At 46.4% G+C, this 19,939-nt stretch overlaps 1 protein-coding gene across 3 annotated transcripts in view; it reads left to right on the top strand.

The window, feature by feature from the left end:
- The window catches only part of EPCIP (exosomal polycystin 1 interacting protein), a 51,032-nt gene that overhangs the window by 12,224 nt on the left and 18,869 nt on the right, over positions 1–19,939 (top strand). The window contains exon 1 of one of the 3 annotated variants that reach the window (XM_073670820.1): positions 5,262–5,404. The exons of 1 other annotated variant lie outside the window; for it this stretch is intronic. In XM_073670820.1, the coding sequence (XP_073526921.1) occupies positions 5,346–5,404 (59 nt within the window). In that variant the 5' untranslated portion in view covers positions 5,262–5,345. Of the gene's footprint in view, positions 1–5,261; positions 5,405–10,669; positions 10,856–19,939 lie in introns of those variants that run through there. One more of the 3 variants, XM_073670822.1, reaches the window with a different exon arrangement.

The following is a 19,939-nucleotide window of genomic DNA, read 5'->3' on the forward strand; positions in this document are numbered from 1 at the left end:
AAAAGAAGGTGTACTTATTTTTTCCTATGACTGTGTGTTGCTGCTATTATAATAATGAGCAATCATTTCTCATTGAAGTTTGGACAAAGTAAGTTCCATCCTATATGAGAAGTGACAGTCGGGCTTAGGCAAGCCTTATCCTTGTGCATTTATAATACTACGCATCGACTTCCCCCATGAATTGTCGGTGTGTGAATGATTGTTCCTCAGTATTTTGCACTTGTGCTACCTCCACCTTATATCACCAGGGTCTATCTGCATCCCGCAGTACATTAGTATTGTGACCAGGTGTTAGTATGCGAGGCTGCTTTTTTTGCAATGTTTTAAAGGAACACTAAGCACATAAAATTCACAAAAATTAAAAAAAAAATCCCAGTAATTTCCTTTCATGTTCTATCTGTGGTTTTCACAGCACAGGATGCCAATCGTGTGCAGCCTGTGTGCTCTAGAAGGATTGTAACTTCCTTTTAAAAAAAAAATAATAATTAATGATGAAACACTGATCATTGATGAAAATCATTGGTGAATTCAGTCCAAAAATCAGACATGGTTTTAATGTATCCATAAAAAAAGAGATATCTCTGATTTTCGAGTCACAAATCAAAATTATCCATAAAAGTCTATGGGTTCGTGAAAATCATTGTGAGCACACGAATGGCATCAGTGTGCAGTCTGTGTGCTGTCTGTGATTAACATTGCAATGAATTGGAGACGCTTTGCAATTTATTTATTTTTTTCATATGAGAAAATCAGATGTACTCTAGATCGCAGTTACTAGAAGCTGCAGGCAGATCAGAGACATCCTGGAGTCTGCAGATAAGTAGCAGAGTTATTGGAAGCTGCAGGCAGACCAGAGACATCCTGGAGACTGAAGATAGGTAGTAGAGTTACTGGAAGCCGCTGGCAGACCGGAGACATCCTGGAGACCGCAGATAGGTAGTAGAGTTACTGGAAGCCGCAGGCAGACCGGAGACATCCTGGAGACCGCAGATAGGTAGTAGAGTTACTGGAAGCCACAGGCAGGAAATGTTCTGTAGATTGAAGACAGTTACTGGAAAGTCTTAATACCAAGACACAAGTGTGTGTCTTGGGAGGCCTTATATAGGCTTAGGAAGTTCAACACATGGGAGCATGCCAGGTTACTTGCAAAGCCCGACATTGAGCACAAGAAAGCATAGCAGTCTGGCGTGTAGGGAGAAGGGCACAGATCTGGGATAATTGTGTAAAATATATGAAGAAATCTTCTATGTGTCTTGAGAACACCTCCTCCTTACAATTCTGTGTCTGACTGTAAGACAACTGGCTGCAGCAGGATCCTCTCTCCTGCTGCCCTGTGTGCAGTAGGGTAAAAGGTTACTAAGCCACACCCCTTATCTCAGGGGCATAACTTCAGCTGTCTACCAGGCAAAGATGGAACTGATGAGCCGGAGATTAACCCCTGTGTCTCTGCAGGATTTCTGCAAGATTGATTTTTTGCAGATCATGCAGATATACTTGATAGTAAAGGGAACCTGTCACCAGAAATGCGGTTAATCTGCAGGTTAACAGTGTCATTATGCTGCCCGGTGCCTGCATGTAACCGAATGCAGCAGGGAGAAAATTACCTTAATTGTCCCTGGCAGCATTCGATTTCAGTCATGGGAGCGGGAGCGCTGCGGGTTCACTCATTGCTCTGAGAATACAGAGAGTTGGCTGTAATCGCGCTCCCGATCCTGACTGACAGTCGGCCGTAATGCAAAGCGAGTGTCAGTCAAGGCGTGGTTACAGCTGCTGCGCTGTATTCTCAGAGAAATGACCGAACCCACAGCGCCCCCGCCCCATGACTGAAAGCGAATGCTACCAGGGACAATTAAGGTAATTAATTAATTAATAAAGTTAATTTTCTCCTCACTGCATTCGACTGCGTGCAGGCGCCGGGCAGCGTAATAATGCTGTTAACCTGCAGAATTACCCCATATCTGCAGGTTAATAGTGTAATTTCTGGTGACAATTTCCCTTTAAATTCTAGATTTCTTGTTACTTTATTCATTCATTTCTAGGTTTAGTGTTCCTTTAAAGGTAATATTTTGCCTACTGACTCTGTTTCTGTTGGTTGATTTCCAGCAGAAAGTTTCTTAAGAATTTTCTAATGTTTCTCAAAACTTTCAGGAGTGGTGTTCTATCTGGAGTGTGAACAGGAATCACAACATAAACAGAGATTACTGGGAAAATGTTGCACTCCTAGCATTTACACTATCTCCTGCCCCGTTACTCCCTTTAATGTCTTTCTGTGTTGACATTAAAGCACTGGTGATAAATGAGCAATGCGCCTCAAGAATCTTATTTTCACCACCCTGTATAAGTGTTGCTTACCACCACTCTACGGCCACAAAAGCAACAACCACCAGTTACATAAGACTCTTATCTATGGGGTTGGGATCATTATTGGGATTGTTCTCAGCATTGTTTGAGAGTCTAGTCACTATTTTTGGGTGGTCTGGAATTGGGTGCTTGCATTACTTATGTTTAAATTAGGATGTTAATATGACAGTAGGCAGAAATGTAAGACAGAGGTGAAATGAGGTTAGGGAGAGAGGAAGGAGGTAAATTTAGTACTGACGCCCTTATAAAAGCATTGAAGTATTTATATAAATGTGTTATATACAATAACACGTCCAGAACGTTTGTACTTCTCATAGGATGTGTTACTCCCTTCACCAGTAGGAGAATAGGGTAACTCATGCCTTCTTTTTTTATGAGCTATTCTTTATGTATTGGTTGATTCTGTCTGCTGCCTCCAGGTGGCTTTTACTAGATACTGGTTCATTATCCAACTTTAAAAAAAAATAATACTAAAAAAACTGCTGCAAATGTTATAAAATATCATAATAAATTATTCTGACTTCTTCTTTCCCTTAATAATCCACCAATCCACCATCCTCTGGATCAACATGTTAGGCTATGGGTTGAACTAGATGGACTTAGTCTTCCTTCAACCTTAAAAACTATGTTACTATGTAATTACATCTCACCCCCCCCCCCTTGTCTTTGTTTACAAGCAGTCAGCATTAGAGTCCGGCATAAAGATTCACCCGCTCAGCCTGACAAATACTTACAGCTTGTACTAAGCAATGTGAGATCTCAGCAGCAGCAAGGAAAAGGGACTATGAGGAGCTTTCAATCAGCAACTATTAGAAGTAACACAAGCACATGAGACAGGAAGTGTTGTGCTCAAGAAGCATCCAGCAGCTAGAGGGGTTAACACAGTCGCAAGAGAAAGGGAGTGTTTTAGCAGAGCCCCAGGGGGACTGTGGGGAAGTTCTTTACTGTCTGGCTGGAGCTGAAGAGAAAGGTGGTGTATGATCTGTATCTCACAGAAGGCTAGGGAACAGAATTCAGGTCAGCAGGGAAACTAATCAAAGGTGAGTTAGACTCCCTGGGCTAACAGTATGGAGTATTATCGGCCAGCCTGTCATAGGGATCATCTCCCTCATTAAACCCTTTCCCCACTCCATCTCCATGCAGGATAAAGAATGCTGTGTACTATTGAGTCCACAGTCAGAGGAGAAGGGGAGTGTTTTAGCAGAGCCCCAGGGGGATTGTGGGGAAGTTGTTTACTGTCTGGCTGGAGCCGAAGAGAAAGGTGGTGTGTGTGTTCTGCATCTGACAGAAGTGCCCCTGTAAGTGAAAAGGATTCAAGTCAGGAGTGAAGCAAAGCACAGGTCAGGTAGAGTTCCTGAACTACCAGTGCAGAGTATTATCAAGCAGAAAGATAAGGACTGTAAGAAATGGTGTCACAGGGATTATCTCCCTCAGCAAACCCTCCCCCCATCCTCCATCCCACTGTGCTGTCAAGAATACTGTGTTCATTGATGTGCCTTTGCATTAGAACTGTGCTGTCCTGTACTACTGGGAAGATTGTGAACTGCTGTGCTGCTAAGGAAACTGTACTGTTTGTCACTGGAGCCTGTTGCTCATAAGACTTAACTTGCACTGGCTGTGCGGCTTCTTTTTAAATGCTACTGTTCTGCCGTTTATGAGGACTCTTGTCAAGTGTATCTGGTGAGCAAGTGAAACAACCTACCTGTCTGTGCTGAGGGTCAATACCCCTGTGTGCCTGAGAGAAGCTGCAACACATGGTCTATGGTCGCCCTGAGTAACGGTTCCCCCAGGATTCCAAAGAATTCATGTAACCTATCATGCCCCTATCTGAACCTAGCGGCGTGCGTGTAACATATCTATCCAGCTAGGTGGGTGGAGATTCAGCAGCATACAGGAGGGACACTGAGGAGCTGTCAGTCCAGCTAGGTGGGTGGAGATTCAGAAGCAGGGAGGAGGGACACTTAGGAGGTATCAATCAGGCTAGGTGGCTGGAGATTCATCAGCAGAGAGAAGGGGAATTGAGGAGCTATCAATCAGGCTAGGTGGGCAGAGATTTAGCAGCAGCAGGTAGGAAGGACACCAATGAGTTGTCAATCCAGCTACGTCAGCAGAGATTCAGCAACAGCACAAAGGAGGGACAATGAGGAGCTATCAATCACATTAGATGAGTGGAGATTCAGCAGCATCAGGGAGGAGGGACACTGAGGATCTTTCAGTCAGGCTAGGTGGCTGGGGATTAAGCAGCAGTGAGGAGAGGCATTGAGGAGCTGTCAATCAGGCTAGGAGAGTGAAGATTATTTAAAATATTTATTAAAAGGCATATATCCAAATGAATACATTTGTTCTGTTGTATTCCACATCCTATATAACTTTTGACGAATGCAATCTAAAAAGTAACATTTTGGAACGTTCAAAAATTTGTGTCAATTTTTGACGCAGTTTACAGTATACCGAAAAAAAATCTAAAATTGAATTAGAAAGGTGTAGAACGTTTGACTTGTAAAGTAACTGAGCTCTGATATGGGTGCGGGCGTTACACCCAGACGGTTACACGTGGGTGCCATACACTACACCATCTGGATGAGGCCTTCCTCTTCCTTTACAGAATCTTCCGTCGTTTCCCTTCCTTTATACGAATCATTTCCAGTCATTATGAATATTAATGTCATTGTATAGGGATATTTACTTATCTATAAGTACTGCGTAAAGAACTGAAAGTAAGACCGGGGAATAACAACGGCGGCGCACAGAGGGGACTCTCAGCTCTGGTTTAGGCGCCTGAAGCTGAATTAAGTCGTTAATTACCTTTATGTTTTCACACCCCGCTGAGATTTTCTTTCTTAGTAACTAAGGCGATTAATCTTTAATCCTGCTTATGTTTGGGCACTAAAGCCCGAAAAAGCTTCTTTCTGCCACTCTCTCTCATAAATAGGCAGAAACTGACACACAACTTGTGTAGGAAAATAATTTACAATTCTAGAAACATGGAAGAAGAATGCAAAACAACATCACGATGCAACCTCATCATGGTAGATGGCGGCAGGTAGGTAATAAAGGGGCTCTCTGCCTCGGACAAGTCCTACTTGTTGGAAGGGTCCCGACTCGATATGCTGATCACTGTTCTGTAATCGGTGGTAGGAAATATTCAATTTCTCTACAGCGCCACCACTGGAGAAATTAAGTATTACACACTACTCATTTAGATCAGTAGGCCTGGCGTTACATCATCGTTGATGATGATGATGTCACACTGGTCGGTAGGAGAAGGCTGCTGGACCAGCGGGGTAATGCAAATCTTTTTACTCAACTCTAATAGCAGATATATTTTTATATGTCATAGAATAGAGTATATTATATTATAGAACAGTATATATTAAATGATATATTATAGTATGGAAGATATTATATAGAACAGTAGATATTATGTAATATAGTAGAGTAGATATAACAGTATGCTAGAGTAAATATGTTATTATGACATATTATAGTAGAGTTGATAATATGTTATCATATATTATAGAATAGTAGATATTATAATATAGTAAATATATAATTTTGTATTATAATGAAGATATTATAGTGATATATTAGGAAATGTATTTATAATGTGATTTTCCTATAAATTATTATAAGGTTAGTGATAAGCTACAATTTAAAGCATGTGAGCTTACTTTTCTAAATTGTTTTTGGAAATGTGCAAACGTTCAGGAATTGCTTGCAGAAATTTCTGAAGTGTTTCTGCACCTCTTGGCAGCAAAAACTCATGCTTTTTTGATGCATTTTTTGTGCATTTTTGCCTGCGGATTTGCCATGCGTTTTTTCCAATTCATTGTATAAGCAAAAATGAAATCCTGTCAGGAAAATTCCTGATCATGTGCACAGAACTTGCAAAATGTCTTAGGAAGTCATAGGATAAGGTATGCAATGCGTTTCTGGAGCAATTCTGCACAGAAAAAATGCACAAAAAAACACACCAAAAATGCATTTAGGTAGAGACGAGGTATGGCATACTGCGTGCGCGGCAGATTTTTTTACGTTTCTGTGGACCATGCTATTAGAGTGCCTCTATTTAGAGTGTTATTAGTGTTACTCCATAAACTGCACATCAGAGTGATCCCCATGAAGAGTGCCATCAGAGTGCGCCATAACCTGCATCATCTGAGTGCTCCTATAAACAGCAGATGAGAGTGTTCCCACGAGCAGTGCCAACAGGTTGCCTCATAAACAGCAAAATATGAGTGCTCATATAAACAGCACGAGAGTGTTCACATAAGCAGTGGCATCAGAGTGCCCCATAAATAGCATCATTCGAGTGCTCTTATAAACACCACATGAGAGTGTCCCCTAAACTGCATTATCTGAGTGCTTCTATAAACAGCACATCAGAGTGCCCCATAAATAGCATCAGTTGAATGCGCTTATAAACAGCGCATGAGAGTGTCCCATATACACTGCCATCAGAGTGCCACCATAAACAGCACCATCACAGTGCACCCATGTACACTGCCATCATAGTGCCTCCATAAACAGCACCATCAGAGTGCCTCCATAAACAGCACCATCAGAGTGCCTCCATAAACAGCACCATCAGAGTGCCTCCATAAACAGCACCATCAGAGTGCCACCATAAACAGCACCATTACAGTGCACCCATGTACACTGCCATCATAGTGCCTCTATAAACAGCACATCAGAGTGCCCCATAAATAGCATCAGCTGAATGCGCTTATAAACAGCGCATGAGAGTGTCCCATGTACACTGCCATCAGAGTGCCTCTATAAACAGCACCATCAGAGTTCACCCATGTACACTGCCATCATAGTACCTCCATAAACAGCACCATCAGAGTGCCTCCATAAACAGCACCATCAGAGTGCCTCCATAAACAGCACCATCAGAGTGCCTCCATAAACAGCACCGTCAGAGTGCCACCATAAACAGCACCATCACAGTGCACCCATGTACACTGCCATCATAGTGCCTCTATAAACAGCACCATCAGAGTGCACCCATGTACACTGCCATCAGATTGCCTCCATAAACAGCACTATCAGAGTGCCTCCATAAACATCACCATCAGAGTGCCCAAAAAACAAAACCATAAGTGCTTCATAAATAACATAAAGTGCCTCCATAAATAATGCCAGGGGCGTACCGATCGTGGTTGCAGAGGGTGTGACCGTGACCAGGCCTGTGCGGGAGGGGGGCTCACCAATGCTAGCAGCTATTTCAGCTAGATGTGCGTTCGACGATGCACATTCAGCTGCAATTTATTGCAGCACACAGACCTGCCAGGTCCCTGCTCTGCAATACACACCGCAGGCAGGCAGCGCATGGCAGTGACGTCATACGTCGCCCATAGCAGGAACACAGATGTCAGCTGCCGGCCTCTGTGACTGCTACAGATGAGGACGCCACGCAACGTGGGAACGGGTGAAGATGAGTAGACTGTTTTGATTTTTTTATGTGTTTCAGAACAGGGGCAGAATGGGACATATATACCAGGAAGGGGGGCATATATGCCAGGATGGGGTACATATCTTCCAGGAAGGAACCTAGGATGGTGGCAAATATACCTCAAAGGGGCCCAGGATGGAGGACATATACATGTGGAAGGAGCCCATGATGGGGGACATATACCTGGAAGGGGCCCAAGATAGGGGACATTACTACATAATAGGGGGGCAAAACATATGTCTTTATACATCTGAGCAACATGCAGTGTGAGGCCTTGGTCTAAATTTTCCATCGGGGCCTATCGGACTTTAGTTACGCCACTGAATAATGCTGTTGATTGTGGCCCCATAATGGTATTATCAGAATGCCACAACAAAGAGTGCCATTCAAGTGCCCCATAAATAGTACCATTAGAGTGCCTTCATATACAGCATCATCACAGTACACTCATGTACACTGCCATCATAGTGCCCGCATAAACAGCACCATTAGGGTCCCCCCTAAGCATCAATATCAGAGTGTCCCTAAAAACAGCACTTTGAGCCTCTTCCGGTGCTGGAGTCGTTCTTGCTTTCTGCTCTCCCGGGGCTTGCGTGCCATAAAAAAGATCCCTGTGGCGAATTAGCGCTGGCTTCACTCTCCTTTGGACGTAATTGACATCTGGAGGAGGTGAGAGAGCAGTAGCTGTCACTTCCTCTGGATGTCTGATTTGTCTAAAGGAGAGTGAAGCCAGCGCTGATTGGCCGCAGGGAATGCATGACATAACAATGTTATGTGAGCCCTGGGAGAGCAAGTTTCAACACCACTGGAACGGCGTCGGCAGCGGCACCTGCGGTGAGTATAGGCTTTGCTATTTTACTGGGGAGAATAAAACACAAGGATTGAGAAGGGTTTGTCCAAATAGTGGACAACCCCTTTAAGGTAAATTTTGCTACATCAGTATATCTATATTCCTTTATGAAGGCAGTGCATATCTACAGTACAGACCAAAAGTTTGGACACACCTTCTCATTTAAAGATTTTTCTGTATTTTCATGCCTATGAAAATTGTACATTCACACTGAAGGCATCAAAACTATGAATTAACACATGTGGAATTATATACTTAACAAAAAAGTGTGAAACAACTGAAAATATGTCTTATATTCTAGGTTCTTCAAAGTAGCCACCTTTTGCTTTGATGACTGCTTTGCACACTCTTGGCATTCTCTTGATGAGCTTCAAAAGGTAGTCACCGGAAATGGTTTTCACTTCACAGGTGTGCCCTGTCAAGTTTAATAAGTGGGATTTCTTGCCTTATAAATGGGATTGGGACCATCAGTTGTGTTGTGCAGAAGTCTGGTGGATACACAGCTGATAGTCCTACTGAATAGACTGTTAGAATTAGTATTATGACAAGAAAAAAGCAGCTAAGTAAAGAAAAACGAGTGGCCATCATTACTTTAAGAAATGAAGGTCAGTCAGTCCGAAAAATTGGGCAAACTTTGAAAGTGTCCCCAAGTGCAGTTGCAAAAACCATCAAGCGGTACAAAGAAACTGGCTCACATGAGGACCGCCCCAGGAAAGGAAGACCAAGAGTCACCTCTGCTTCTGAGGATAAGTTTATCCGGGTCACCAGCCTCAGAAATCGCAGGTTAACAGCAGCTCAGATTAGAGACCAGGTCAATGCCACACAGAGTTCTAGCCGCAGACACATCTCTACAACAACTGTTAAGAGGAGACTTTGTGCAGCAGGCCTTCATGGTAAAATAGCTGCTAGGAAACCACTGCTAAGGACAGGCAACAAGCAGAAGAGACTTGTTTGGGCTAAAGAACACAAGGAATGGACATTAGACCAGTGGAAATCTGTGCTTTGGTCTGATGAGTCCAAATTTGAGATCTTTGGTTCCAAGCACCGTTTCTTTGTGCGACGCAGAAATGGTGAACGGATGGAGTCTACATGCTTGGTTACCACCGTGAAGCATGGAGTAGGAGGTGTGATGGTGTAGGGGTGCTTTGCTGGTGACACTGTTGGGGATTTATTCAAAATTGAAGGCATACTGAACCAGCATGGCTACCACAGCATCTTGTAGCGGCATGCTATTCCATCCGGTTTGTGTTTAGTTGGACCATCATTTATTTTTCAACAGGACAATGACCCCAAACACACCTCCAGGCTGTGTAAGGGCTATTTGACCAAGAAGGAGAGTGATGGGGTGCTACGCCAGATGACCTGGCCTCCACAGTCACCAGACCTGAACCCAATCGAGATGGTTTGGGGTGAGCTGGACCGCAGAGTGAAGGCAAAAGGGCCAACAAGTGCTAAGCATCTCTGGGAACTCCTTCAAGATTGTTGGAAGACCATTTCCGGTGACTACCTCTTGAAGCTCATCAAGAGAATGCCAAGAGTGTGCAAAGCAGTCATCAAAGCAAAAGGTGGCTACTTTGAAGAACCTAGAATATAAGACATATTTTCAGTGGTTTCACACTTTTTTGTTCAGTATATAATTCCACATGTGTTAATTCATAGTTTTGATGCCTTCAGTGTGAACGTACAATTTTCATAGTCAAGAAAATACAGAAAAATCTTTAAATGAGAAAGTGTGTCCAAACTTTTGGTCTGTACTGTACATAAGATGTGTATAGTTAGACCAGGTTATTTACCTGTAGCCCCTTTAAGAAACAGTTCATAGAGTAATATCACTGTCGCTGACAATGGCGTAACCTTCTCAGGATCTCGTGTGAGTCATTTCTATATGTTTTCTCTTCTTTTTAGTAGGCGACATAACACAATACATCCTGCGTTATATGCAGTAAGAGTTATTGCTCCTTTAACTAACTCTGTATAGTTAGCCAGAAACTTCTGAGATTCATTTCCTGCTACTGGTGTTGCTGCGTGGCAGAGGAACCAAAGATAGATCAAGGGGAAAAACAAGAGAAATCCAGGAAAAGCCGAGAATAAAACTCCTATAATGCAAAAATGTTCAGCAGTCTGGAGCAGAGCAGCATCAGCACATCCACAGGGTAACCTGAGCTGAGGACAGATGACCAGAGCCGGTGAGGATATATATATATATATACACACGAGGTACTCCAAGTGCACTGACACTGGAAATCCTGAGCTGCTAGAGACAAAGCTTCCAGTCTGTGCCCTACAGACCCCAAACTAGAGGATAGACAGATAGATAGATAGATAGATAGATAGATAGATAGATAGATAGATAGATAGATAGATAGATAGATAGATAGATAGATAGTATTCGGGGTCATACCTCCGAACATTAATAAATGAGAGAAGGGGGACATGTTTTGCGGCACATGCACAGTAATTATGCCCCTATTGTCCCTTAGTGTTCTTACCCATGATACCTCTTTCATGGCTGTTATATGGTAAGATGCTCCCAAAAATACTCCCACCCGCACACATAGAGTATGATAGCCCCATAGTGAATTCCTCACCACAATTTTACCCCAATTATTCTCCACACACGTACAGTATGATGATTATACAGTACCTTCAGCAAAGTATGATGCTCCCAGCACTGTATAATACCCTCACAGCCCAAAGCCCTTAAAGTGCCCCTCCACCACAGTAGGATGTTCCGAAAGTTCCCCCACATACAATATGATGGCCTGTTAGTATGATATCCCCACTAAGTATGATACCCAAATTGTCCCCTACACAGTATGATGGCCCCTTCAGCCCCCCATACAGTATGATGGCCCCTTCAGCCCCCTACACAGTATGATGGCCCCTTCAGCCCCCTACACAGTTTGAAGGCCCCTTCAGCCCCCTACACAGTATGATAGCCCCTTCAGCCCCCTACACAGTATGATGGCCCCTTCAGCCCCCTACACAGTATGATGGCCCCTTCAGCCCCATACACAGTATGATGGCCCCTTCAGCCCCATACACAGTATGATGGCCCCTTCAGCCCCCTACACAGTATGTTGGCCCCTTCAGCCCCCTACACAGTATGATGGCCCCTTCAGCCCCATACACAGTATGATGGCCCCTTCAGCCCCATACACAGTATGATGGCCTCTTCAGCCCCCTACACAGTATGATGGCCCCTTCAGCCCCCTACACAGTATGATGGCCCCTTCAGCTCCCTACACAGTATGAGGCCCCTTCAGCCCCCCACACAGTATGATGGCCTCTTCAGCTCCCCACACAGTATGAGGCCCCTTCACCCCCCCCCCACACACACACACACACAGTATGAGGCCCCTTCACCCCCCCCCCCCCACACACACACACACACACACAGTATGATGGCCCCTCAGCCTTCGGCTCCCTGATCCACCATCCTAATTAACAGTATCTGCGCCCTAAGGATGCAAATGCATTTGAAATTGTAATGATGGAGGATGGACACCGGATCCCCCCACCATTTACGTACCCCATAGTGGTCGCAATGAGATAGATGAGATAGATATGACACAGATAGATTGATGGATCGTTCATATGTCCTGGGCATTATATGGTTGTCGCAGCAGTGTCTAAACAGAGAGAGGGTTGGGAAACCCTTTAATGTCATTCAGTTGAACCCTCCGGCCACCAGCAGCCAGAACTGAGACGGGTTATAGAAACTTTTGGATTTATCATTTTCCCGGTGTAGAATGATGTACAATATAAAATTATATTGTGGTACCATGTTAGCCAGAAAAATCTATGTAAATACTTTTATGCCCAAAAATGACAAAACTATTCTCAGAGTGATACCTTTATTGGCTAACCACAAAAAATATATATTTGCTGCTTTCAGAGCACAGAGGCTCCTTCTTCAGGCGAGATTACAAATGAATTAATTTGTAAACCTGCCTGAAGAAGGAGCCTCTGTGCTCTGAAAGCAGCAAATATATATTTTTTGTGGTTAGCCAATAAAGGTATCACTCTGAGAATAGTTTTGTCATTTTTGGGCATAAAAGTATTTACATCTATTTTTATCCCGGTGTTGAAGAAATCCAGAATCATCAGACCAAGCAATGTCTTCCCCAGTTGTCCTGTACAAGAGGCCTGCAGGGGTGTCCTCTCAGCGGAGCGGTGGGACCTGTGCGGTTATCTAGGGGATTTTTATTTTGGGTTTCAGTGGGTCTGATTTTTGAAACTGTCTGCAAGAATACCCGTATTTGTAGCTCATAGTAACCAATCACAGTGCAGCTTTCATTTCTGACAGCGCTCTTAAAAAATAAAAACTACGTTGTGATTGGTTGCAATGGGTGACAAATAAAGGTTTTCTCTCAGACAGTTTTCTGCTTTGTTCATGGACATCACTGACAGAAATACTTATTTTGTCCTGTCAATAGCGTTGCATGGGAGGTGGCACAGGGGCGGTCGCCCTGGAAGGAACTAAAATCTATTGGGGTGGAAAACTTTGCTCCCTCCACCCTCACTGCCGCATCTTCTTGGAGTACCTGTCTGCCGACTGGCGAGCTGCTTTGTCACTTCAGTGGCTGCCTCCATTTCCTCTGAAAAACACAGCAGCTGAAGTCAGTTTATCATCGGCTGCTGCGCTCTGCATAGGCATCAACCACCAAGATAACAAAGGCTGGGCTACACCCTGTTAAATCGTAGGTGCTGCACTGTGCTCTCCCACAACTCCTCGTCTCTCTTTTCACTGTAAATTAGTGAGAAAAGAGACAGATCTACTGGGAGAGATGTCCTAAATTTTAAAAAATGTTCGCTTTAAAAAAGAAAAAATACTAACATAGAATACATTTTTTTTCTTTTTTACAAAGTATGGTTAAATAAGTATTTTCTTAAAATAAAATAAGTGCTTAAAGGATAAGCACCTGACCATAGGTTACATGCTGTTATACCTGACCATAGGTTACGTGCTGTTATACCTGACCATAGGTTACGTGCTGTTATACCTGACCATAGGTTACATGCTGTTATACCTGACCATAGGTTACATGCTGTTATACCTGACCATAGGTTACATGCTGTTATACCTGACCATAGGTTACGTGCTGTTATACCTGACCATAGGTTACATGCTGTTATACCTGACCATAGGTTACATGCTGTTATACCTGACCATAGGTTACGTGCTGTTATACCTGACCATAGGTTACGTGCTGTTATACCTGACCATAGGTTACATGCTGTTATACCTGACCATAGGTTACGTGCTGTTATACCTGACCATAGGTTACGTGCTGTTATACCTGACCATAGGTTACATGCTGTTATACCTGACCATAGGTTACGTGCTGTTATACCTGACCATAGGTTACGTGCTGTTATACCTGACCATAGGTTACGTGGCGTTATACCTGACCATAGGTTACATGCTGTTATACCTGACCATAGGTTACATGCTGTTATACCTGACCATAGGTTACATGCTGTTATACCTGACCATAGGTTACATGCTGTTATACCTGACCATAGGTTACGTGCTGTTATACCTGACCATAGGTTACGTGCTGTTATACCTGACCATAGGTTACGTGCTGTTATACCTGACCATAGGTTACGTGCTGTTATACCTGACCATAGGTTACATGCTGTTATACCTGACCATAGGTTACGTGCTGTTATACCTGACCATAGGTTACGTGCTGTTATACCTGACCATAGGTTACATGCTGTTATACCTGACCATAGGTTACGTGCTGTTATACCTGACCATAGGTTACATGCTGTTGACGCGCCCCTGGGCCTGTGTCGCGCTGCGTTGCGCACGCGGGAGCTTACCCGGAGCCGGATCTCTTGAGGGTTGTAGTCTCGTGGCGGCGACCCGGTCCGTGCCCAGGGAGTCAAACTGAGCGGCGATGTATCGGTGGTAGATGTTGTACGACTACGCCACCCGTTGAATGCAGCTATGGAGCTGCCGCTGCAGAACAGTCCGCTGAGGCCGGTGGATGGATGGTGCAGCGTAGATGGTATACCCCCCAACGGGAGGGGTATGGCCTCAGGGCAGCAGATGTGGATGATGGGGGTAGCAGGAACCACTCGGAGACGGTACTGTGTAGTTCAGGGTCTTTACTGGTGACAATGATAGACCCTCCCGGAGTACTGGCTAGCGATTGGGGCCTGGTCAGTCCTTGAGCAGATGGGATCTCCCCTGGCCAGGTGGAGTTGTAGGCCTCCCAAACTGACTGTACTCTTCTGGCTACCTTGCTAGAAGCGGGTATAAGTAGCCCACGTCCCTGAGTGTACCGTGTGGTGCTCACCCGTATGGCCGGTGACTCGGGGCCTTCTAATGGCTTCCGCTCCACGATGGCGGTGCTGGTCCCACGCGTGTGACCGTGCCTTCGGGCTTCTTGGCCAGAGGACCTGAAATCCCCTGCCTGACGGATTCTGCTGCTGGGTAGGAGTTAGTCCCCACAGCCTCGGACTCCGGGTCCGGTAAGAAATCTTCTCAGTCAGGGCGAGCTCTGCAGCTGCCAGCCCCTGACTTGTAGTAGTATTGCTCCCACTGAGCTTCTGCTGTTTCTTCCTGTGACTGTTTCTTGTCTCTACTCTCCTTGACTGCTCACCCTGCTTCAGCCCCGGGTTTATATAGGGGAAGTTCTTCCCCTCCCAAGACTGGGCAGGAGGTGTGGCATGCACAGGATCCCTGACCAAAGGACCTCCCACCTGCTCTCAGACGTAATATCTCTATCACTGTGGCAACCAGACCCCTGGGGTGTCACATTCCCCCCTAGTGAAATTTAGTACTCCGGGACTAAACATATTTTTTAGAAAAACATAACAAGGTATAACAATAACAATACAATAAGAAAAACACATAAGATGGTTGCGGCGTGTCCGCAACCGGGTGCAGTCTTTGAAGAAAGCAAGGTGTCCATTTCACCAAAACAGGGAGACGTAACCAGGTAGGGGTCTGTCCTACCCCGAGTCCTTAACAGTCTCTAGTCCATCCTGGGTTACGCTCCAACTATGTACAAGGATTCCCGGTAAATCCACCAAGGACTCCTAAAAATAACTGGAAACACAAAATTATACACAAGCAACAATACACAGATAAACATAAATAAAACAATTTATACACTTCAAATCCTCCAGCGTGCGGGTAACTGGCCTCTAGTGGCCCTAGTGGACCTACGGAGCTGACTGTCTGGCCCTGAACTACAGGGTGTAGGAGCTGTCAAGGGTAAACTGGGCAGCTGTCTACCGGCTCTTTGTCTCACTAGGGGTACGGCAGGCTCACTATAAGCAGAGGGTTGATCCTCCTGTTCTGCTTGTGTGGAGTCTTCTGCCTCCTGGACCGGCTGTTCTTCCAGCTCTACCTGTTGCTCCGTAGGTGCTTGGGATGCTGGTTGGAGGAAGGTGAGTACGGGTACCACAACTGCACCATTGACTTGAGTCCAAGACCGAGGGAAGTCCCCGAGCACAGTACTAACCATATCTTCCCTTTCCTCTACGGGTCGATGGTCTTCTTGTTCCTCTTCAGGGTTCCTCAGTTGTTCGGGACACTTCTTCAGGTGGTCCCGGGATACAATAGCTGTGGTTTCCCCTCCGTCTTTACTGATGGTACAAACCTTCGGGTTCTCGTGGCTTGAGGGCAGTACGGTGTACGGGTCCTTTTCCCACTGGTCGTCCAACTTGTGGAGCCGTCTCTTCCTCTTCAAGACCTGCTCTCTGGGTACCAGGGGAACAGCGGGAGCATACTGGTTGTAAGTTTTCTCTTGTCTTTCCCTAGCCTGACAGAGACTTCGCTCCACGCTCTCCTGTACTCTCCGGTACTGCTGCTGCCTCTCTGTGTCCCAGTCTGATTCTGGTGAAGTGTCCTCGGGTGTCAGGACTCCCATTTCCAGGTCAACAGGTAACTTACCAGGTCTTGCCCTCATTAGGTAAGCCGGGGTACAGTTGGTGGAACCTACCGGGATGTGGTTGTATAGGTCCACCAGATCGGGCAACTTCTCAGGCCACAGACTGCGTTCTTCCAGGGGCAACGTTTTTAGAAGATCCATTACCACCTGGTTCATTTTCTCACAAAGTCCATTAGTTTGCGGATGGTAGGGTGTCGTCCTTATCTTCCGGCAGCCATACAGATTGCAGAATTCCTGGAAGACCTCCGCTTCAAAGGCAGGTCCCTGGTCCGTCAGCACTTGGTCCGGGTACCCGTGTGGACGGCAAAAGTGCTGCTGGAAGGCTCTAGCTGCTGTTTGAGCCGTTAAGTCCTTGACGGGGACGACAACCAGAAACCGGGAGTAATGATCCACGATGGTTAACGCGTAGACGTAGCCACTTCTGCTTGGGGTCAGTTTTACATGATCCAAGGCTACCAGTTCCAACGGTTGCCGGGTGACGATGGACTGCAGGGGAGTCTTCTGGCTGGCACGGTCCTTCCTTCTCAGGTTGCACGGGCCACAGTCTCTGCACCACTTCTCGATGGTTCCCCTCATGCCTACCCAGTGGAACCGCTCGCGCAGCAGGAACTCCAGCTTCTTCCACCCGAAGTGTCCAGCTCCGTCGTGGTATGCCTCCATCACCATGGCTGCGTCTCTTCGTGGCACCACTACTTGCCAGAGTAATTCATGCGTCCGGGAGTTAACCATTCTGCGGCACAACTTCCCTTTGTAAAGGAACAGTCGACTCTTCTCTGCCCATAGTTGTTTGGCTTCCTCCGGAGCGTCTGGTTCAAGGCGAGCCTCCGGCCGAGTCAGCATCTCCTTCACCAGTCGGACGGCAGGGTCGCTGTCTTGCGTTTCCGCCCAGTTGTAGTGGGGTAAGGGGTTTAACGTAGCAGCCTGCTTACTCCTTACCCGGTGGGAATACTGGATAGTCCCATGACGGTGGAACGCAGGGAGTTCAACTTCTTCCAGTCCCTCCGGATCTTCTCCTCCGTCCGGCAGGTTGGGCATCCTGGACAGGGCGTCCGCGTTGGTATTGGAGCGTCCTGCCCGGTATTTGATTGTGAACTCGTAGTTGGACAGACGGGCCATCCACCTCTGCTCCAGGGCACCGAGTCTTGCCGTGTCCAGGTGTGTCAACGGGTTGTTATCCGTGTACACGGTGAACCGGGAAGAAGCGAGGTAATGCTTAAAGCGCTCGGTGACTGCCCATACTATGGCCAGGAACTCTAACTTAAATGAGCTGTAATTCTCGGGGTTCCTTTCGGTGGGTCGCAGTTTTCGGCTGGCGTAGGCGATTACTCGTTCCTTCCCCTGCTGGATCTGGGACAGTACGGCTCCTAGCCCGATGTTACTGGCGTCGGTGTAGAGGATAAAGGGCTGGCTATAATCCGGGTACGCCAGGATTTCGTCCCCCGTGAGGGCCATCTTCAGCTGGCGGAAGGACTCTTCTTCCAGCTCCTCCCATTTGAAGGGCGGCTTCTGGTTCTTGGCCTTCCGGGACTGGCCTATCAGGAGGTCCTGCATAGGTGCTGCCTTTTTGGTGAAACCGGGAATAAACCTTCGGTAGTAGCCTACCAACCCGAGGAACTGCGGCACTTCTTTTACGCTGGAGGGGCTTGGCCATTCCTTAATTGCGGTGATCTTATCAGGGTCGGGAGCCACTCCGTCAGCGCTCACCACGTGTCCCAGGTACTGCACCTTTGGTTTCAGGAGGTGACACTTGGAGGGTTTCACCTTTAGGCCGTAACTTGCCAGAGCTTCGAACACTTCCGCCAGGTGTTTCAGGTGGTCCTCATACGTCTTGGAATATACGATGACATCGTCCAGGTACAACAGGACCGTCTCGAAGTTTCTGTGGCCCAGACAACACTCCATTAGTCGTTGGAAGGTTCCTGGTGCGTTGCAGAGTCCGAACGGCATGCAGGTGAACTCGCTAAGTCCCATCGGGGTGGTGAATGCGGTCTTCTCCCGGTCCGCCTCTGCTACAGGAACCTGCCAGTACCCGCTAGTGAGATCCAAGGTAGAGAAGAAGTTAGCAGATCTTAAAGCAGCCAATGACTCCTCTATCCTTGGTAAGGGGTACGCATCCTTGTGTGTGATACGGTTGATTTTCCGGTAATCTACACACATCCTCATGGTGTTGTCTTTTTTTCTGACTAAAACTAGTGGAGCTGCCCAGGGGCTACAGCTATCCCTGATCACCCCAGCCTCCTTCATGTCTCTAAGCATCCCCTTGGCGTGTTGGTAGTGTGCAGGGGGTACGGGTCGATACCTCTCTTTTATGGGAGGATGGTCTCCCGTGGGGATGTGGTGTTCTACCCCCTTGACTCGCCCGAAGTCTAACGGGTGTTTACTAAACACTCTCTCGTACTCTTGAACCACCCGATAGACTCCCTGTTTCTGATGTGAGGGAGTGGAGTCAGTACCCAAATGTAGTTGCTGACACCAGTCCTCCTTTGTTTTCTTAGAGCCGTTACCTTCCTCCGGGTGAGATGGAGGCAAGGGTTCCACAGATTGTATAGCATTTTGGTTAATGGTATATAATTTGGCTAGCGTGGCATACCGGGGCAGGTACACTTCCCTCTTCCCGATATTGATTATGCGAACGGGCACCCTCCCATGGCGTACATTAACCACCCCCCGTGCTGTCAAGATGGTGGGCCTACTGTCTGAGTAAACTGGTTCTACCATTGCCTGGTAATCTCTACCTCTCATACCAATAGCTGCCCGGCACCAAATCATCATTTCACTTTTTGGGGGCATGGCAATAGGAAAAGGGTCACACATTCTTACGCTACCAATCTCACCGCCGGAGAGTTCCACCTGTTGCCGTCGCATCAGTGCCCGGATCTCTTTCTGGAGCACCCGCTGCTCGCCGGAACTGGCGTTCTTGGCAACCTGCTGTAGAAGGAAAATCACCTCTGCAAGACAATTTTCAATTACATTAGTTCCTAGAGTTATTTTTGGGTGACTCTCATGTTTGTCAATATCTACAATGATCAGTCCCTGTGCTGCCAGTTCGACTCTACCGATTTTGATGGTCACTTCTTTAAATCCGATCTGTGGCACGGGCTGGCCATTGCTGGCGATGATACTCAAGTCGTCGTCAGGGTAGCGGGTAATATCCGAGTCATTCCAGTATTGCTTAAAGAGCACGTACGGGATGGTGGTGACCTGTGACCCGGTGTCCAGTAGGGCACTCATGGGAATGCCATCCAGTACCACAGGCAAGACTGGACGTCCTCCCACATATCTGTCGCGCCAGTTCGATGGGCCTGGTGATCTTTTTCCTGGGGGTTGGCCCTCTACCCCAGGTTGTGCCCGTTT

The sequence above is a fragment of the Phyllobates terribilis genome, unplaced genomic scaffold, assembly GCF_046119375.1.
Source record: "Phyllobates terribilis strain yellow unplaced genomic scaffold, ASM4611937v1 Scaffold_2__4_contigs__length_985480577, whole genome shotgun sequence".
Taxonomy (NCBI): Eukaryota; Metazoa; Chordata; class Amphibia; order Anura; family Dendrobatidae; genus Phyllobates; species Phyllobates terribilis.